The sequence below is a fragment of the Anabrus simplex genome, chromosome 12 (assembly GCF_040414725.1).
Source record: "Anabrus simplex isolate iqAnaSimp1 chromosome 12, ASM4041472v1, whole genome shotgun sequence".
Lineage (NCBI taxonomy): Eukaryota > Metazoa > Arthropoda > Insecta > Orthoptera > Tettigoniidae > Anabrus > Anabrus simplex.
Window position 1 is genome coordinate 77,573,628 of NC_090276.1, and position 21,254 is coordinate 77,594,881.

A 21,254-nucleotide genomic window follows, 5' to 3' on the forward strand; every position below is an offset into this window, starting at 1 on the left:
TGCAAGGAGGGACGTTAGAGTACAGGATCTAGCAGGCTGTGATGGGAGGTATTCATACATGGCCATGACTGCAAGGAGGGACGTTAGAGTACAGGATCTAGCAGGCTGTGATGGGAGGTATTCATACATGGCCATGACTGCAAGGAGAGACGTTAGAGTACAGGATCTAGCAGGCTGTGATGGGAGGTATTCATACATGGCCATGACTGCAAGGAGGGACGTTAGAGTACAGGATCTAGCAGGCTGTGATGGGAGGTATTCATACATGGCCATGACTGCAAGGATCGTTAGAGTACAGGATCTAGCAGGCTGTGATGGGAGGTATTCATACATGGCCATGACTGCAAGGAGGGACGTTAGAGTACAGGATCTAGCAGGCTGTGATGGGAGGTATTCATACATGGCCATGACTGCAAGGAGGGACGTTAGAGTACAGGATCTAGCAGGCTGTGATGGGAGGTATTCATACATGGCCATGGCTGCAAGGAGGGACGTTAGAGTACAAGATCTAGCAGGCTGTGATGGGAGGTATTCATACATGGCCATGGCTGCAAGGAGGGACGTTAGAGTATAGGATCTAGCAGGCTGTGATGGGAGGTACTCACACATGGCCATGACTGCAAGGAGGGACGTTAGAGTACAGGATCTAGCAGGCTGTGATGGGAGGTATTCATACATGGCCATGGCTGCAAGGAGGGACGTTAGAGTACAAGTGTTGGCAAGTATTTGTTCATTGCGTTGAGGTGTTAAGAGTGGTACAGTAGAACTCTGTGGCCGGACGAGCGTACAGTACTGTGGCAGCCAGTGAAATAAGCCACTAGTTTTTAAACTTCACAGTGCCTCGCTTAGCACGTTCGATCTTTTCTAGTAATATTTGATGCTATAACTTAACAGTTTCCACGCAGTTAAATTTTAACGGTTAGGTTCTTCAGTTTGCTGAAACTAATTTTGAGTAAATACATTTATAAACTAGCTGAAAATGGAAGGACTTATTATAACATACTCGAGGAGCCGCGCTGCTACGCCTCTCGTGGTCATATTGTTTTGTCTGCCCTTTTCAATGGTTTTGTCAACATTTAATAAAAAGCGTGTTCTTCGTAGACAGAATTCATCCATTCTGACGTCATCATGCCGTCTGTTTGGTAAAAATCTATCCATATATTTTCTTCATATCCTACAGTTTTTGATGTTAAGCTTGGTGTTGTGTCGTAGGAGGCCATGGTTTTTGTAATCGCAGTTCTTCTATACAGAACGGTTGTCTGGTGAGCTCAGAGGGTAGGCTCGAAGGAGCGTTTTTTGCCAGGCAGACATACATGTCCTTCACTCTTTCTAGTGTAGCTAGGCTATCCTTTGGAACGTCTAAGGTGTATGTCGTGTCTGTTTGCACGCAGACTTTTGTCATGTAAGTTACTAGGAACGCTCTGCCAGCTGTTCAATATATTAGGAAGCTGGGAAAGGTTAGAGAATCAAAGAGATCTAGCAGGGAAGTGTATGCAATGGTATTACTTATACTCCGCACGGCCTTACTTCTAAATTGAAGTTTCGCAAAACAAATGAGCATCGCCTTTCCTGTGTTGCCAGCGCGCTACGCCCGCGAGAACAGCTGATGCAATATGACCGCGGTAAACAGCCCTTGTAAAATGTAATACCGTACTCAGAAAAACTAATGAATATGGATTGAAAACAAATTTACAAAAACTACACTTACTAACAACATCTGACACTAATAAGAGAATATATTAATAAGAATAAATGAGAATGAGGAAATAAAACATCACTCACCGCTAATGGCTGGCACAGAAAGGAGGTTATGGCCTACAAAGGGAACACTCCACTGATCTCAGTCACCAGAACCCTCCAACAATATGAAAAACACACTAATTACTGAAGGAAAATGCAAAAGATCGCGAAGCATACCAAATACCATACACGCTGAGCGAGATAGGTTGCCTTGTCTTGATAATTTGATGGGCTTCGTGTGAGATAGGTTAACCACGTGGCGAATGTAAATATTAGAGTTGGCAACTGGGTTTCGAGATCGTGCTCTGCCGATATAAATCGATATGAATGGCAGATTTGGATTGGTTGGATGCCTATGCTTCAGCGCATAATCACCAGACGGAGCCAAAATCTGCCAAAACGTCAATTTAGAAGTAGAGCCGTGCGGAGTATAGGATGAAGACCACAAATAAGCAACCCGCTAAGTGCGGAATGTATTGTGAGTTCCGCTGTAATTACTGGACTGATTTATGATTACTCAAAGTTGGCTGAACTTAGAGGCCTATCAATGTATCATGATTCAGGAGGGAATCAAGCCAGAATGAAACAAATCCGTCCAGTACAACGACGGATGGATTTGTCAAAGCTGTTTTAGTAAACTCTTTTAATATGTACATGACATGTTTTGTTCTTCAAAGAACATCGTCAGATCCTATCAAATCACACCCAATTATTTAGAAATTTATAAACTTTTATGTTTAATTCTCTTAGCCCATAAATGTGTTACCATTTTGCACAGGCTGAAGAATCAATCAGCAAGGTGATCACGCTTTATGTAAGTGGCGGCGATTTTCGCACGTGACTCCAATCGGAATGTTGAAGATAAGCAGAGATTTTCATAGATTACACTGATTGATCTGTTCTTTTAAGTGGGAGAGCACTTATAAGACGCTCTGTTCGTCTGCAGACGTGATTGTCGTCTCTGAGCTAATTGTGTTAGTGAGTGGACAAACAGAACTGCAACAAAGGATATATATTTACAGTTTGATGCAATAATGCAGAATAAAAGTGGTAAATTGCAGCTCTCGAACGTAAAGGACGCGAAACGAGTCTTCAATGTTCCAGATGACGTGAACGACACTACAGGTAAGAGATGGGATACACATGAACCTTCCGCAAACATTTCCTCTACTATTTTAAAACCTGGATCCAGCTGAGCTAGACACATCGTGTGCAGAAATTAGCAAGCGAAGTTTTCTTAAGCGAATGGCAGAAGGCGCTAGCTAGCTGATGCCGTGACCATGGTCACGAGACCTCCAGTATCACGTAGAATCCGAACTATTAATTTCAACGATTCCACGCACACTGGCTGGGTTTCGAAAGACAGCTGCCTTGGAGAGACGTAGAGCTTAGCTAGTGGAAACACATGTCAGCATGAGAATGTTGGGAGGATCCACTTGGTGTTACTCAAAGGAGAAGGCACTAATCAGAGAGAAAATATGGAAGGGCTGCGACACTTCGAAAAATGAAGGTATCGGCCAAACAAAGTACAAGGGTCACGAAGGGCGTGAAAATGAAAGACTCCTTAGGGCTCGAGTGCTCTAAAATCGTCGGATTCGGAAAAGAACAACAGTTGACCGAGGGAGGTCGGATAGGATAGGATGAAAGTGAGGTTTTTTTCTGCTACTTGCTTTACGTCGCACCGACACTGATAGGTCTTATGGCGACGATGGGACAGGAAAGGCCTAGGAATGGAAGGATGCGGCCGTGGCCTTAATTAAGGTACAGCCCCAGCATTTGCCTGGTGTGAAAATGGGAAACCACGCAAAACCATCTTCAGGGCTGCCGACAGTGGAGTTCAAACCCATTATCTCCCGGATGCGAGCTCACAGCTGCGCGCTCCTAACCGCACGACCAACTCGCCTGGTATGAAAGTGAGGAGCCCTTTCAGTCGCCTCTTACGACAGACAGGGGATACCATGGGTGTTATTCTACCGCCCTCACCCACAAGGGGTCTCATTATCTTCATCACGCACAGGTTATTCATGGGACCAGGCCTCTCCGAAGGTCAGGCGGAATGAATGAATGAATGAATGAATGAATGAATGAATGAATGAATGAATGAATGAATGAATCAATCAATCAATCAATCAATCAATCAATCAATCAATCAATCAATCAATCAATCAATCACACCCCTGTGTCCCACTTAACCCAGGACGACCTGGTAGACGTAACAGTTGTGCTATCGTCCGCCAGAGAGTTAATGTAGCACACTGCACATGCTGAATGGCTGCTGGAGCCAAACAAAGAGCTCATCGACCATCCTTAACGCAATACAACGAAAAGCCAAAATCTCTGACGTTTCAATATATTTTTTCTTCGAACACTTTAATTCGGGGTAATTTTAAATGCTACATATATGTAGTTTAATGTACAACTGTTCCAATATTTGATATTCCTATCACAGTATTTCTAATTGATGCTAAAATACAATGTAGTATGAAATCATCATTTGTATATAAACACACAGCACAAAGGAAGAAAGGGCCGAATTCCTGTTCAGAATGACTTGATGTTCTGATGCCTACACTCGGTCCGGTCCAACCGTGTTCAGCGCCTTCAGTGGCAGTCCGGCCCGCATCCATCAAGGAATACAAACAGGCCCATAATTCAAGACGGAAAGTGGTAAAACGAAAAATGTTTATTATTACGACCGACAAATATTAAAAATATACTTCAATATTTTATGACACTCCGCATAAACCTTAACTAATGGGTTTAAATTTTCCTAAATTAATCACTAATTTATTTATATTCGCGCTAATAAATGAGGATTGCCTTTGTTCCTCAATAAATTTTAACGCAAAGCATAGCAAAGCAAAGGTAGAAAACAGCATCGAAACAAATTTGGTGACATTTGGATCTGTAGTTTAGGGAAACATGTATTATTGTAATTTTTGATAGGATTAATCAAAATACTTCAGGACTCTCCATTTTAAATGCATCATTTCCATTTCTAGTATGTACAAAGTCACGGTAATTAGATACGATCAAGACATGTACAATGTACTCACATGACATTCCTCCCAGATGTGGTGAAAGCCCGCTTCATCTTCGCCGTCCTCGGACTCCTCGGAGTGGCCATCTTGTACGCGCTCAGAGTCAACTTATCGGTCGCCATAGTAACCATGGTCAACAACACAGCCATCGCGTCCAACGAGGACACTTCCGACGTGTCTACTGATGACGTGTGTCCTGGAGCCAAAAATACTACAACGGAGTCGTCCGAGGTAAGTACTTTCTCTATCTAGATTTAAGCAATTTAACCTACAGTTTCTAGATAGCCGGCTTGCTAACCCCAACCTACAGCATACACGAGTACTTTTCGAATTTTCAGTGGCAAGGTTTAACAGACGCGAAGCACCTCAAGAAAGACGTATAGCAACCAACATTTTAAGGTGATTTATGGACAGTTATGGTACAAAAGAGCCATGATTTTCACTGTAATATTTTAGCAGTCACTGAAAAATGTTAGGGATAATTATTACTCACAAAATATTCATTCTGAAGTGATTTCACAGAATTTAACTTCAACACAAATATTCCATGTTTTAAAATATATTCTTTTGAAATGTCTCATTAACGTATTTTAATAATTCTGAAAATTATAACTCCCCATAAGCCCTAACCGATGTTTAAAATAAATATTAAGTGTTAGGAATAGAATGAGATATTAAAAAATACTGCTCTCTTCACTTGGGTTCCACTTTTTATGTAAACCAGAGGTGTTCACGCTGAGCGCACGGCATGTAAGAGGCCGGGCGAGCGATTAGTGCGTGCGCTTCGGTTGCGGTTACGTCACAGGCCGTCAAGGTCAATGGATGGTGAAGATTAATTTGACTAATAAGGGAATTATGATATTTCTTAATTTCCAGTGGACAGAACTCCAGGTCATTTACAGTAATAAGTTGGTTATTTATGTTCACTTTACGCACATTGACACGTACCTCGAACATGTTTGTACCCAATGCAATCAATTACAATTTTCGCAAGTATATTTTAAGAGGGGTACCTAATATAATAATTAAGAGTAAAGCGATAAACTGTGGCTTGTTGTTGTTTGAGTTTTAATAATCTGATAAATTCATCAACAATCCAATCATGTTTACCGGGAATGACGTTACTTCGATTATTCACTTGAAGACGTATTGTATTGTTATTGCATTTACAGTGTTCTTACAATAGACTGTGTCTTCGTTAGTGACGAAACCCACTCGCTATTTAGAGACCAGCTGATCAATGGACGTCTGATGATAAGTTTTGAATACTATTTTCAGAAACGCTGTGAACAGGGAAAGTCACATAACATCACAGCACTGTGGAATAAACTTAAAGCATGTAAATATATTATGTCTTACTGTGCGAATAACAGGAATTTTACTTTTATTAGTAGAAATTTTGTCACTACCATTCAAGAAATTGTAAATCGCAGCTCGCGCGCTACCACAGAGAGGTGCACCACTGATGGAGACAACCACCAGGACCTTTAACACACAAAAGTGCAATTTTCGAGTTCGCACGCATGTTTGTTACAGGAAAGTTATATATGGATGCTCCTCTTTAGCAAGACTAGTAGTTAGTTTGGTTTTTCGTCGGACGCAGCACGCATAGGAACATTTTTTGTAGAAAACTGACTTCTAAGGTCACTTGGTGGGTTTAGGTTAGTAGATGGTAAACTTATCAATATACGCACACGCGAGGTAAAATTTGACTTACATGTAGTTCAAACGACAACTACGGAAGGGATGTGCATGAGGCGGGAGTCCTATTGAGGTCCGGGGGAAAGTTCTCGATAATCACCCTCTCGTAGTATATTAATAATTAACAAAATGAAAAGATACAAAATAAAATAAAATAAAATAAAAACAAACAATTGACATAGCCGATGACAATTTAAAACAAAGGACATTTAAATACATTTATAAAACACAAACGGTAATCTTCCGACGATATGGATGAAACTTTAACATATAAGTTGACACGGAATGACGGAGGCAATCTCAAAAGGAAACAAATCTTTACACGTGATTGATAACATCGTTAATCAAAAAGAGGAAGTTAAATTTACATTGAGTTACAAATACAGAACAAACACAAGGATGCTATGATTGTCCGTCGAGTCACAGTCATTCAAAAAACCCAAAATTGGTGAATATGGAAGTCTAGGAGGAAACTCCGATACGCAAATTAAAAGTTACACTACCGTGGAAGTTACTTAAATGAAACAAAGGCGGAAACAGAAGAAAGAGTTTAAATGAAATCAACCATAAGATGATAGCGCTTACCGTGGGATGCTGAGGCGGTCAGTTGCCTCGCTCTCACGAGGAGCACAACACCGGAAACCGAGCGATCACAAATAGACCAATGAAAACACGGAATTTCCCCAGATCTCCGTATTCACCAGTGGATAAGGTCGTTATGCTGGCCTATTCAGAGCACTTCTAGGAAAATCTTTCTGCTGAACCAGCATATTACCGGATATAAAGAAACGAGTGGAAAAGACCTCTTACACTCTCCCTCACAAGTTATTACGTTAAATCCTACAGAGCTAATTATACTGTTATTTACATTATACAATTTTGCACAATAAACAAATTATTTAGTACAGTTGCAGAATAATTAAAAAAACACTAAATACTTTCACATTCCCAACTGTGCTTGACGTCTAGGAAATAAAATTATAAGACAAGTTTCAAAAAGTTCTTCTTCTTTGACCTCATCCAAAATGATAATTTTAAATATCATACTCAGTCAATTTTTCAAGTCAAAACAAAATAAACAGATTTTACAACATCAAAACGAGGGCGATGAGTTTTGTTCTTCGGTAACATACTTAATGTCTTTTTCTTGAGGCTTTCCGAAATTGCATAAAATGGTACACGACATCTTTCAAAATACAGCGCTTTGTCACCATGACAGGTGAGCTCCGTTGTGAAGTCACCGCTTGCTATACATTTTTAAACGGTATTTTCCACAGATCACGGCCTACTGCTCCCGAGATGTGAGTAGCGTAGTTTCTCTCATTATAGCTGGAGTTCACTTGTTTCCAGGATGGAGAGTTCGTCTGGAACGAGGAGCGCCAAGGACTCATCCTGTCCGGATTCTTCTACGGATACGCGATAGGCCAGTTACCAGGAGGTCTCCTAGCTGAGAGATTTGGTGGTAAACTGGTATTCGGACTCGGGACCTTCATCACTGCTGTCCTCACAGTCATCAGCCCTTTCAGCGTATGGCTGAGCGATGAACTCTTCTTCGTGGTGCGTCTTCTTGAAGGACTTGCTGAGGTAAGACATAAGATGTGCTAAAAACACTAGTGAGTTTTCACAACGTCCTATGAAGATTGCATTTCTCGGAGTTTCGCGGCTCTACAAGTTTTATCCTGTCCAATAGGCCCTTTTTAGGTCCTTATTTTCAGTGTTTTTCACATTGTCCACGTTAAGAGCGGTCATGCGCTGTAGAAGCACTTACTCAGCACCACCGCTGCTGGGCTTCTTGGCGGTCTTTAAGGAGCTGTGCTATGGTGGAAAATGAGCACTTTTTATTTTCGTTTTTTGCTGATTATTGGTATTTCGAATGTCCTCTTTAATTTGGTGTATGATATATACATTTTTGTAACCTGGAAATGCGTTAAATAAACGATTAGCGCGAAGGAGGTGGCAGTCTTCACAGCTTTGCTTCAACTGATTCTCTGTCCCAAAGGAACTGATACATGGTGTAAGTCCAACAGAGCACAACGAGCAGGCCAATCGTTGTACACCATATGCTCCGATATAGGAACTTAGGCCTATCTGACGTACAGCTACTGAAAAAGTGTTTACATGGTCGTACCCGAAATCAGAATGAGTGCATCAACAGTGTTATTTGGTCAAGAATTCCAAAAACTGCTTTTGTGTCAATTAACGCTCTTCATTTTGGTGCTTACGATGCTGTACTTACTTTCAACAATGCTAACTTGTGAGGTGGCATTAGCGTTGTGAATCATATGTGCAAGCTTGACAGAGAAAGCATTGAGGGAAGTGCAAAATAAGGCAAGAGAGAAGACAAGAAAAGTAAAGAGAAGGCTGAAAAAACGTTGACCGCAGTTTCTCGTAAGTTCACGTATTGAAAGATTTAGTTTTCGGAAACTACATGTAACTTTTACAGCTTGAAAGTCTGTTTCTATGAGTATTTTGACACAGGGATATTGTATTATACCTCATAGTGCGTGAATGATTGAAAACTGCAAAACATTGGAGTACCCTATTAAACAAATTCTGCCAAACAAAACGGTACTTTTGGAAATCCCTGCACTGAAGTAATAGAAAACCATAGGTTCATCTCATTTTTTCAGATATGTACCTCAATTAGTTGTTGAGAAAAAATGCAATGAAGTTTGTAAAATAATGCATGGAAAAGGCACACCCTACCGGAGATAGTGCGCCTGTTATACGTGTATTCATATTCTATCATGTACCTCATGATTTGATCTTTGATATTTCAAATAATAATAATAATAATAATAATAATAATAATAATAATAATAATAATAATAATAATAATAATAATAATAATAATAATAATAATAATATATCGTGTTGGACGCCATTTGGGCAGCGTGTTCATACTTACACATGGTAGAGGCGAGGTAACACATGGAGTGGCTTTCTACCCTTCAAAATTCGAACTACCTCTGTTGGGTCTCTACAACTGAGTCATAGAGGGAACATTAATAAACACAATGACTGCGTATTAACATCGCTTACTACGCCTTGATGGAACTTGATCTGGCAAGCAACCGTTATGTCGCGTGGTCCATCTCCTCCGACTGTTCTCACACAGGCTGCATCGAGCTCGAATAAGATTAAGGTAAAATCCCTGACTATACAGGGTGCTGTGATCGGAATGTACGTCACTTTTAACCTGAAATAAAACATTGTTGCTGCCGCAGTCACGTGACATGGTGATGGTGGTGATAACTGTTTTAAGACGAGTACAATTATCGTGCAACCAATTTGTATCACACGACAAATGGAAGTGGTACAAATCTTCGAAAAATGAAGGTATCGGAAAAAGAAATCGAAGAGTCAGCAAGGGCGTCAAATTGAAAGACTCCCCAGAACTCGCAAATCGCATACCTTTGACGACAAGCAGTCACGTGACATGCTACACGACAAGGTCATCTGCTCGATAACGTACCGCACACTCTTCCTGAGATACCGCATCTTATCTCCAGACAGCTACCGCACGTGTTTAGTCTTTCCAACGTAATATTTGAACAAATAGCATTATACATTACCTTAAAATCATATAGTACGAGATTATACCTCAAAAAGGAAGAAATTTAAATATATGAGAAGACTGAAGTTATAAATTAACGGAAAAGAAAATATGTTTCAGTAAGTTTTTGTTGCTAGTGCTTTCAGTACGAGAGGCTTTCTTCTTCATTCAACGTTCACACATTGAGATAAAAACATAACTTCCCTATATTTACCAAGATTGCCTCTCATTCATAACTTCATTCTCTTTCACAGCCCGCAAGATTACTGGGAACGGAACAGATGCATTCACTCGGACTGACGCGACCATTCACTTCATGTACATATTGGCACAAACAGCATTGCACGTGACCCTCATTACGATTTGTATATCTGATAGTACTATGACGTTATGGAGTTCCAGAAGGAAGTTTTCTCACATAGGATGACCAACAGTCCCGCGCGAAACGTCATTTGTCCCGCGATTGTTTCGTGTTCTTGTCACAATACGCCACTGTCCTGCCGTCTAGCTTCAACTAAAGATAGTGCAGTATGCAAGGAAGCAGGTTGCAGAAGCGTTCCGCATGTACCTCTCGACTTCCGAGTTACCGTAGTTCTTTAAGCTCTTGTGATTCCTTTACTTCTACTTAGTCACAAAAAATAAAGCCATAATTTAAACCCAAGAAGGTAAAAGCGAAAAATCAACGCGTATATGTATGTAATGCAAAGTAGGAAACCAGCACGATACTTATCTCCTGATCGAAGTAACGTCCACAAGCCGTTTTTTAAACATACAGTGTTTCTCATGTCAAGGTGAGTGAAATTTATTTTTCTATGTTATTAGTTCAACAAGAGTACTCTTCGTCAAAAAGCGGGGAAACTGGTAGCACAATATTTTGGAAAATGTTACAGCTTTTGTCGTTTTAAAATAACAGCTAAAACTTAGTTGTCCCCGAAAATTGTAGAATGTCAGCCCTGTTTTTTACTGCCTTCAACACTTGGTCATCCTACTGTCACGTGTGAAACCCCAACTATTTATTGTGAAATTGACTCCACGGAAGTAAATTCTAGTTTTTATTAGATCTCATAGGTCCAGCCGCCCACTACACACCTGTAAGAATCAGCGGGTTGGTATAAAGGTATCGTATTATTACGCACTTGCAGGATAGAGCACTGCAAAACCTCGATAAGACGCTTCCGTTTATTACGCTATCCCGGATAATGCGCGCTCTTTGTCTGGTCTCTACACATTGACTACAGGAATACCCCGTATAAGAGGTTCTTCGTCGAGGGAAAATTCTTCGCTTAATTTTTTTTGTAAAGTTCAGAAGAAATGAGAAATGTTACTCCCTCACTGCAAGTGTACGAACAGACCTGAAGAAAACTGTAAAATTTGCCTGGAATTGAAGGCTACTCACATTCAGAGCTCGCCACGGGCGAGGACAGGCCAGTTTACAGACCGGTACCAATGAGAAATCATGGACAAGAAACCTTTTCATCTCATCCCCTTAATGGTCTCCCTGGGCAGCTCTAAGATTGCCGTTCAATTGTGTTCAGTGTATGGAAGTCTGTCTCCGATTATGAGTGTGAAAAGGAAAGCGCTTTCTTTATGGGCTACGTTAGAAGTTGTGCAAAAGAACTATAAAGAAACTAATCTTAACAAGAAAGAACAAATATATACAAAATGTTATTATATTGCTTAGTTTCTTCCCGCATTTTACGCGGTCTCCTTTAGGACATGCCATTGGACAGCACCTTATCGAGGTTTTACTGTATCCACGCTGACATCTCGGAGGGAAGTCTCCGAGTCACAACGACACTAAGTCGCGGAACTGTGCATGTCCATCTGGTAGCGGCTTACAAGTGATTGCCATCCTCTCTTTAACACTGGAAGAGGTCCCGACACTTCAAAAAATTGGAGGTTTAGGCAAAAGTCAGACGAAGGTCACAAAAGACGTCAAAATGAAGTTCTCCCTAGGCCACGCGAAGCGGAACATATTAGCGTCGTGTTTACAGTAAAACATAAACCCGAAAGTGCTAAGTCCCGGAGACCGGCTCGAGAGATACTGGGGAAGAAAGCGAACCTTGGTACTTGCGCTCCCCAGAGAGCTTCTGGGGGACTTCAATAATAGTAACGTGGAACAATTCTGTGTGAATGAGATGTTTCAGGACTTAGTATTGTCAAGTCATGTCGTGCTCATCTGTCAGTTTGTGTTCCAGGGGGTGACGTTCCCAGCCATCCAGTTCATGATTTCCAAGTGGGCTCCACCTCAGGAACGAAGTCGCTTCTCCATCATCTTCTCGGGTGAGTTGTACTGAGTACGTCATTAGTTCATGGTGAATTGGTGGTACGGAAAAACAAAGAATAGATTATGAAAATAATGAACGTTTGGGTCAAGTTCACAAAAACTGAGTTAAAGTGTTTCTCATACAGGCTTTTTATGAAATCAGTTATAATATAAATTGAAGTCTCTTGTTTATTCTCTTACTTTATGTTATCTTGTGTTAAGCTGCTTGAAAAAACACTAAAGAATGTCTTCCTTGATTCTCTTATCGCAGTACAAGGTAAACATCTCCAGACGGTGTATAAACATGCAGCACGTCTGAACTGCTGGAAGTACGCACAAAAATGTTCAGAGTGAATTGTCATATCATTATGTTTCTTTTCAAAATACTGACCGGAAGATGCATTTGTCAAATTGTTGACAAAACGTTCGCGTAGTGAGATGTGTCTATATATACACTGACTGACAGAGCAAATGCAACACCAAGAAGGAGTGGTCAGAACTTTATGCCAATTGCAGGGTAGACTGACGTCACTGAGGTATGCTCATGATGTGAAATGCGCCGCTGTGCTGCGCACGTAGCGAACGATAAATGGGACACGGCGTTGGCGAATGGCCCACTTCGTACCGTGATTTCTCAGCCGACAGTCATTGTAGAACGTGTTGTCGTGTGCCACAGGACACGTGTATAGCTAAGAATGCCAGGCCGCCGTCAACGGAGGCATTTCCAGCAGACAGACGACTTTACGAGGGGTATGGTGATCGGGCTGAGAAGGGCAGGTTGGTCGCTTCGTCAAATCGCAGCCGATACCCATAGGGATGTGTCCACGGTGCAGCGCCTGTGGCGAAGATGGTTGGCGCAGGGACATGTGGCACGTACGAGGGGTCCAGGCGCAGTCCGAGTGACGTCAGCACGCGAGGATCGGCGCATCCGCCGCCAAGCGGTGGCAGCCCCGCACGCCACGTCAACCGCCATTCTTCAGCATGTGCAAGACACCCTGGCGATTCCAATATCGACCAGAACAATTTCCCGTCGATTGGTTGAAGGAGGCCTGCACTCCCGGCGTCCGCTCACAAGACTACCATTGACTCCACAGTATAGACGTGCACGCCTGGCATGGTGCCGGGCTAGAGCGACTTGGATGAGGGAATGGCGGAACGTCGTGTTCTCCGATGAGTCACGCTTCTGTTCTGTCAGTGATAGTCACCGCAGACGAGTGTGGCGTCGGCGTGGAGAAAGGTCAAATCCGGCAGTAACTGTGGAGCGCCCTACCGCTAGACAACGCGGCATCATGGTTTGGGGCGCTATTGCGTATGATTCCACGTCACCTCTAGTGCGTATTCAAGGCACGTTAAATGCCCACCGCTACGTGCAGCATGTGCTGCGGCCGGTGGCACTCCCGTACCTTCAGGGGCTGCCCAATGCTCTGTTTCAGCAGGATAATGCCCGCCCACACTCTGCTCGCATCTCCCAACAGGCTCTACGAGGTGTACAGATGCTTCCGTGGCCAGCGTACTCTCCGGATCTCTCACCAATCGAACACGTGTGGGATCTCATTGGACGCCGTTTGCAAACTCTGCCCGAGCCTCGTACGGACGACCAACTGTGGCAAATGGTTGACAGAGAATGGAGAACCATCCCTCAGGACACCATCCGCACTCTTATTGACTCTGTACCTCGACGTGTTTCTGCGTGCATCGCCGCTCGCGGTGGTCCTACATCCTACTGAGTCGATGCCGTGCGCATTGTGTAACCTGCATATCGGTTTGAAATAAACATCAATTATTCATCCGTGCCGTCTCTGTTTTTTCCCCAACTTTCATCCCTTTCGAACCACTCCTTCTTGGTGTTGCATTTGCTCTGTCAGTCAGTGTATTTATTACACAGTAAAACTTACTCAATTTAGAGGTTGCCTAAAAGACAAAGTATACTACGTACGAAATTATATTGTGTAACAGAGAAAAATACATAGAAGTCTATTGAATGTTAAAGCGAGTCACCGAAGTGGTTTCTTAAAATGCTTATTGATGATTTCAAAGCAGAAACTCCAATATCAGTATTCAAGGATTTTGGCAGGTATCGTGCCCCTACTCCCCATTTAGCTTGTATTATTCTTTGTAAAAAGGAACCGTGCGCTCGTATATTTTCTTCTTTTCACGATCAACATGTTCAGGCTGACTCGCGGAGGATTCGAAGCGGACCGTTGGATCGGTTATATATCCTACATTGTTGTCTTTGTAAGCACTTGTATCGAACCTTCGACTGCCTCCATTCTCCGCCAGACCATGGATCTCTTCATGGACCGAGAGGGCCAGGGCGATGGTAGTTCTTATTTGATGATGCCTAGCGATGCGCATAGTTTCAACTCATTCACATCAAAAGAGCCCAGGAAGCTCTGATTGCTGTCCTGGAAATGACGTGTTCAGTAGTCATGTTTACAAAGTGATGTTGTGATTGGTCACCAGCCCTCTAGAAATAACAGAAGGCCACGAGTTCCGGGAGGAAAGCAACTGTTCAACAACAAGAAGGCGAGACTGTCCTTAGTTTTCTCTTCACCTCCACTAGACTCTCACCATAATCACTAGACTAGTGACTGGCAAAGTGATTGAAGTAAGTAAATGCACTAGGACAAGAGATAACGAGCTCATTGGCTTGTGTTGTAGGCGGTTACCTGGGGACCGTCATCTGCATGCCGGTGTCTGGACTGCTGTGTGCTATGGAATTCGCCGATGGATGGCCGCTCGTCTTCTACGTCTTCGGAGGACTTGGGATACTCTGGTACATCCCCTGGCTGTTCCTGGTGTACGACTCTCCCGCACAACATCCTCGCATCTCTCCAGAAGAACGGCGCTACATCGAGGCTTCCATCGGCACCGTGCCTCAGAAGGTTTGTGGGACAAACTCTTACAAAACGTATCAAAAGATTACACACGAACTTTTATTGCTGTCTAACATGGATCTGTGTAACCGGCTCACGGAGGATACATAGCTACCTGATACGTCAATAGCAAAAGAAACTAAAGCAGCATCAGTCTTCTGTATGAAAGGCATATTTCCGTCATTTTTTTTGTTAGTAATGCGTTTATTACGAAAGCCTTTCACGTCGTTTTTAAGTTCGCATTTTTCTTTAACGGTCTGTTATAGATTAGCGATATCTGAAAATCCCAGTAACATTCATACAAAAAACAGAATATTGTCTATAATTACGATTCTCTCTCACGAACTTCAATGGGAAGAGAGCTGAGACAATTTGTATTTTAGCTTTAGACGCGAGTGCATATACAGAGTGAGCCGGGTACATGAGCGTTAATTAGAGGGTTGGTCACACTGATATCTCGCGTCATCATTTTATGAGGTGTTGAAGTTAGCCAATCAGGTCCCTTCGCGGCGGTGGCACGAGAAACATGGGAGTTGACAGGACACAGCCACCTGCAGATCTGGCAACACCGCCACTAACTATCAGTATGACCAACCCTGTAACGCTCGGGATATATCCTACAGTATGTTCAAGGAAGCCAGACAGTAAACAGGAAGATGTCAAGCACCTGCAGTCAGCTAACGCTCAAAGCAAACATGGCACACACACGTTATAGAAAGAGCAAACACTCTTACATGAGTTCCACGACATTGTGGAACTCCGGAACACAGTTCTCCTACGGTAGCAGCGTTAGGACAATAAACAGCTCCTCTCACGTGTGTAACTCTAGTTTTCAATAGTTGACAAACGTCCAACCAAAGTGTCGAGCTCTGACCTCCTCACACACGCCAGACTATCTCAGGAGAAAATGTGTTTTGGCGATGTGAATGTGGGAATGTGACCACTGTCGTCTTGGAGCTTACATAACCGTCCTTTCTCAGTTAATTTCTTTACATATTTCACAAGTAAAATATTGTGTCATTTCTAATTAGTTCTACAACATTCTGTTTAGTGCTTCCGAAGAAAAAACACATTTCAGAAGACAAGATTTAAAAATACGTCTTCTTTTAACTGCTCGTCGCTAATTATATTTAGATCTTTGGAGTACTAAAAGAGAATGAACTGTTGGTCAGCTTATAAAAAGAGAGTCAAGTGACTAACTTAAATAACATAGACAGTATGAACGTTTATCCAACACGCTCCTATATGAACGGAAATGGTCATAAGGAACTATGACTTAAAAAGTGTTAAGACTTTGAACTAAACACGTCGGGACCATGTCTTCACTACTCCGAGAGGAAGAGGAAGGTTCGTCTGGTAACCGACAGATACAGTACCACTGAAGCTCAACTTGTAGGATTCCAACAAGATATAGCAGATATCTTCGATTCAGGAGGTCAAATGCACTGTATGGCGATTGACCTGTCTATAGCATTTGATACGCTGGATCATGGGAGACTACTGGTAAAAATGAGTACAATTGGACTAGGCAAAAGAGCGATTGAATGGGTTGTATATTTCTAGAAAACAGAACTCACGAGAATTAGAGTCGGTGAAGCATTATATAATCCTGTAATTATTAAGAGGCGAATTCCTTAAGGGAGTATGATTAGCCTTTTATGTTTTCTTATATATATATAAATGCTATGAGTAAAGAAGTTGAATCAGAGGTAAGGCTTTTTGCAGATGATGTTATTCTGTATAGAGTAATAAATAAGTTACAAGACTGTGAGCAACTGCAAAATGACCTGGATAATGTTGTGAGATGGACAGCAGGCAATGGTATGTTGATAAACGGGGTTAAAAGTCAGGTTGTGAGTTTCACAAATAGGAAAAGTCCTCTCAGTTTTAATTAATGATGGGGTTAATAATTTCGTGTGGCTATTTCTAGCCGAGTGCAGCCCTTGTAAGGCAGACCCTCCGATGAGGGTGGGCGGCATCTGCCATGTGTAGGTAACTGCGTGTTATTGTGGTGGAGGATAGTGTTATGTGTGGTGTGTGAGTTGCAGGGATGTTGCGGACAGCACAAATACCCAGCCCCCGGGCAATTGGAATTAACCAATTAAGGTTAAAATCCCCGACCCGGCCGGAAATCGAACCCGGGACCCTCTGAACCTAAGACCAGTACGCTGACCATTCAGCCAACGAGTCGGACAATGATGGGGTGAAAGTTCCTTTTGGGGATCGATCATTGTAAGTACCTAGGTATTAATATAAGGAAAGATCTTCGTTGGGGTAATCACATAAATATGATTGTTAATAAAGGGTACTGATCTCTGCACATGGTTATGAGGGTATTTAGGGGTTGTAGTAAGGATGTAAAGGAGAGAGCATATAAGTCTCTGGTGAGACCCCAACTAGAGTATGGTTCCAGTGTATTGGACCCTCACAAGAATTACTTGATTGGAGAACAGGAGAAAAATCCAAAGAAAACCAGCTCGATTTGTTCTGGGTGATTTCCGACAAAAGAGTAGCGTTACAAAAATGTTGCAAAGTTTGGACTGGGAAGACTTGGGAGAAAGGAGACGAGCTGCTTGACTAAGTGGTATGTTCCGAGCTGTCAGTGGAGAGATGGCGTGGGAGGACATCAGTAGACGAATAAGTTTGAGTGGTGTCTTTAAAAGTAGGAAAGATTACAATATGAAGATATAGATGGAATTTAAGAGGACAAATTGGGAAAAATATTAGTTTATAGGAAGGGGAGTTAGGGATTGGAATAACTTACCAAGGGAGATGTTCAATAAATCTCCAATTACATTGCAATATTATTTAAGAAAAGGCTAGGAAAACAACAGATAGGGAATCTGCCACCTGGGCGACTGCCCTAAATGCAGATCGGGGGGTGATTGATTGATTGATTGATTGATCGATCGATCGATTGATTGATTGATTGATTGATTGATTGATTGATTGATTGATTGATTGATTGATTGATTGATTGATTGATTGATTGATTGATTGATTGATTGATTGATTGATAATGTCTATGAGCTGCCTTTTAACAGGTTAGTTTGCACCACAAGGTAATTGCGTGCAGTGAGGAAACGTTGAGATGAACGTGTGTTGATGGTGATATTGTCTTCTGTTACAGAAGAAGCTGCCGATCCCCTGGCGTCAGCTCCTCTCGACGCCCGGCCTGTGGGCCTGCGCCTCCATGCACCTGGGGATAGGCTGGACGTTCTTCGCACTGCTCACCTGTCTACCTACTTACATGAGCAACGTGCTGCACTACGACATCAAGAGTGTGAGTATTATGTCACTCCTCGCCTAGCGATTATCAGAGATTTGCTCATGATTCTGTTATTTCACTTGAGTGTGCAAAACATCTAGAGAAATTCCTGGATGCTATGAACACAGGGATATAAGGAAATCTGAAAGAAAAGTCGGCTGATCCGTCTTAAAGGAAGTACATGAATGTTGTTACCTGGGTAATCAGAATAACTAACCATGGCTGAAGTAAGGAGGACTAACACAAGCAAGGAAGAGCTTTCTTAAGAAAATAAATTTGCTGACATTAAACTCAGGCAGCAGGCAGCGTGGAAAGAAAGAGAATAGAAACTTTTGGCATGTGGTTTTTTAGAAGGAATGTCCATCCAGTTACAAAATCAGAGAGAGAGAGGAGAACGCATGACCACAAGAAGAGATACAATGATAGGACCACATCCCTACTGCCATGTGGGCGCTACTGAATAAAATAGCTATCAATTTGTAACGTATTATTTTTTTCTGCTAGTGGCTTATTGTCGCACCGACACAGATAGGTTTTATGGCGACGATGGGATAGGAAACGCCTAGGAGTTAGAAGGAAGCACCTGTGGTCTTAATTAAGGGTGTGAAAGTGGAAAACCGTGGAAAACCATCTTCAGCGCTGCCGACAGTGGGATTCAGTATTAATTATAATGGCGGACAACCCCCCCCCCCTCTTGATCGCTACTAATTAACTTCAATGAATATATAAAACTCGACATACGAAAGTATATGCATGTTTACAATATTGCAGACCTTCATTTACAGATTAACTGCTGCTAAACCGTACGTTATATCGACAAAAGGATTGGGCCACAATGCCCCTCTTTTAGCGGTTTAAATGGTTGATCTTACGACATTTTCTCGTATCTCTCGTATTTATGGGTTACGTTGAATAGGGAGAGATCTGGGTGAGGTTTTCACACACTGCATTACTTTTCGAATTTTTTTTTTTTTTTTTTTACTATTTGTTTAACGTCGCACTAACACATCGAATATTTTCGGCAACGGAAGGGTGGGAGATTGGGAAGGTAGCGGCCGTGGCCTTCATTAAGGTACACCCCCAGCATTTGCCTGGTATGAACATGGGAAACCACAGAAAACCATCTTCAGGGCTCCCGACAGTGGGGTTCAAACCCATTATCTCCCGAATGCAAGCTCACAGCTGCGCGACCCTAACTGCACGGTGACTTGCTCGGTACTTTTGGAATACTTATATGACAATAATATATAAGTAATAATAATAATAACGTAAATGTTTCCACCTTTTCAATACAATATATTCACAAAATTACAAAATTATACGGTACTAGTTTCGACCCATCTAGGGGTCATCATCAGCCGTATTGGAGCAAAGATCATTTGTGGCGAAATCCTAAGACAATATTATTTTAAAGAATAACAAGTGAAATGAGATGTTATGGTAATAGTTAATAATACAAGGAATAACATCTCATTTCACTTGTTATTCTTTAAAATAATATTGTCTTAGGATTTCGCCACAAATGATCTTTGCTCCAATACGGCTGATGATGACCCCTAGATGGGTCGAAACTAGTACCGTATAATTTTGTAATTTTGTGAATATATTGTATTGAAAAGGTGGAAACATTTACGTTATTATTATTATTACTTATATATTATTCTCAGTTCAATACGGACCAAAAACATGAAATTCATAACCATCAATACTTATATGACAGCTAGAGACATAGAATTTTGCTCACATATGGCTACTGGGAGGACCAAAGTCCGTGCCGAATTTGCTGATTCTGTCTTTCCTATAAGCGTGTCGAACTATGAATTATACGTGTAAAAACTGCAAAATTTACGTACAATGTAGAAATGTGGCCAAATCTAAGGCATAAGGGATATAGATACGACAAAAAGTCATAGGACCGTTTTGTGATACGACTTACCGTTTAGCCCGAAATATCTCGAAACGAAGGTCTGCACCGCCACTGAAACTGTCTCCATATTTCGATATTTCCCGGTGATAAACAGTGAATAATTTAAACATCTTGGAACTTTTTCATTGGTTACAGGCTAAAACCTATAATTTTGCCAAATTTCTATTTTTTAGCTCGTCTGGCAAATTGTGCCGCCATCTTGATTTGGGGGAGAGCGATAAAAGTGAGGACTTTCAGGAAACTAAAGCTGGTCATTATTACACCTGAAACGGATAACTGTACGATAATTTCGCCAAAATAGTCAAAGTACAGACACGCTCGTTACGGTTTTATTTATGTAGATAAGTATCATAATAAAAATACTTCAACGCTTATTTCACTTCTCTTCCAGCCCCCTTAAGTGTATTTTCCGAAAACAAAAATTAGGTACGTGTTTCTTTATCATTAAAAGAGATTACAAATACCTATTTTCATGTTCTAAAGTGCTAAGTTTTGAGATGTAGATGTACTCCCTACACCAATGTTTTGGCTGGGTACAGTCGGTGGGACTTAGCACTGGCTGCATTCAAGTTGCCTCATTGTTTTACCGTAGTCAAACTTCCAGAGAGTGTCTCCCTTAAGTTGTCGTAGTTTGCGAGAGCAAGGCTTGTTGTGTTGCTAGCAATAGATGCCAACATACAGTTCCGAGACGGGCTTGATATTCTCTATAGACTTCTGTCAAATATTAAATGAGATTTAGGTAAAATCTATGTTCGCTGGACATGATCTTCATTGGGACAACCACACTAACGAGGTAGTGAAGGAAGGGTACACGTCGTTATGAGCGTGTTCAAGGATGTAAACGAGAGAGCATATAAGTCTCTGATAAGACCCCAACTG

The 21,254-nt window shown here is 41.8% G+C and overlaps 1 protein-coding gene across 2 annotated transcripts in view; it reads left to right on the forward strand.

Annotated features, from left to right (window-relative positions):
- The first annotated feature begins 2,680 nt into the window (after positions 1-2,680).
- The window catches only part of LOC136884416 (putative inorganic phosphate cotransporter), a 32,854-nt gene continuing 14,280 nt past the window's right edge, over positions 2,681-21,254 (forward strand). The window contains exons 1-6 of one of the 2 annotated variants that reach the window (XM_067156554.2): positions 2,681-2,865; positions 4,813-5,012; positions 7,833-8,066; positions 12,237-12,321; positions 14,966-15,189; positions 18,311-18,463. In XM_067156554.2, the coding sequence (XP_067012655.2) occupies positions 2,775-2,865; positions 4,813-5,012; positions 7,833-8,066; positions 12,237-12,321; positions 14,966-15,189; positions 18,311-18,463 (987 nt within the window). In that variant the 5' untranslated portion in view covers positions 2,681-2,774. The remainder of the gene's footprint in view (positions 2,866-4,812; positions 5,013-7,832; positions 8,067-12,236; positions 12,322-14,965; positions 15,190-18,310; positions 18,464-21,254) is intronic. The other variant, XM_067156555.2, reaches the window with a different exon arrangement.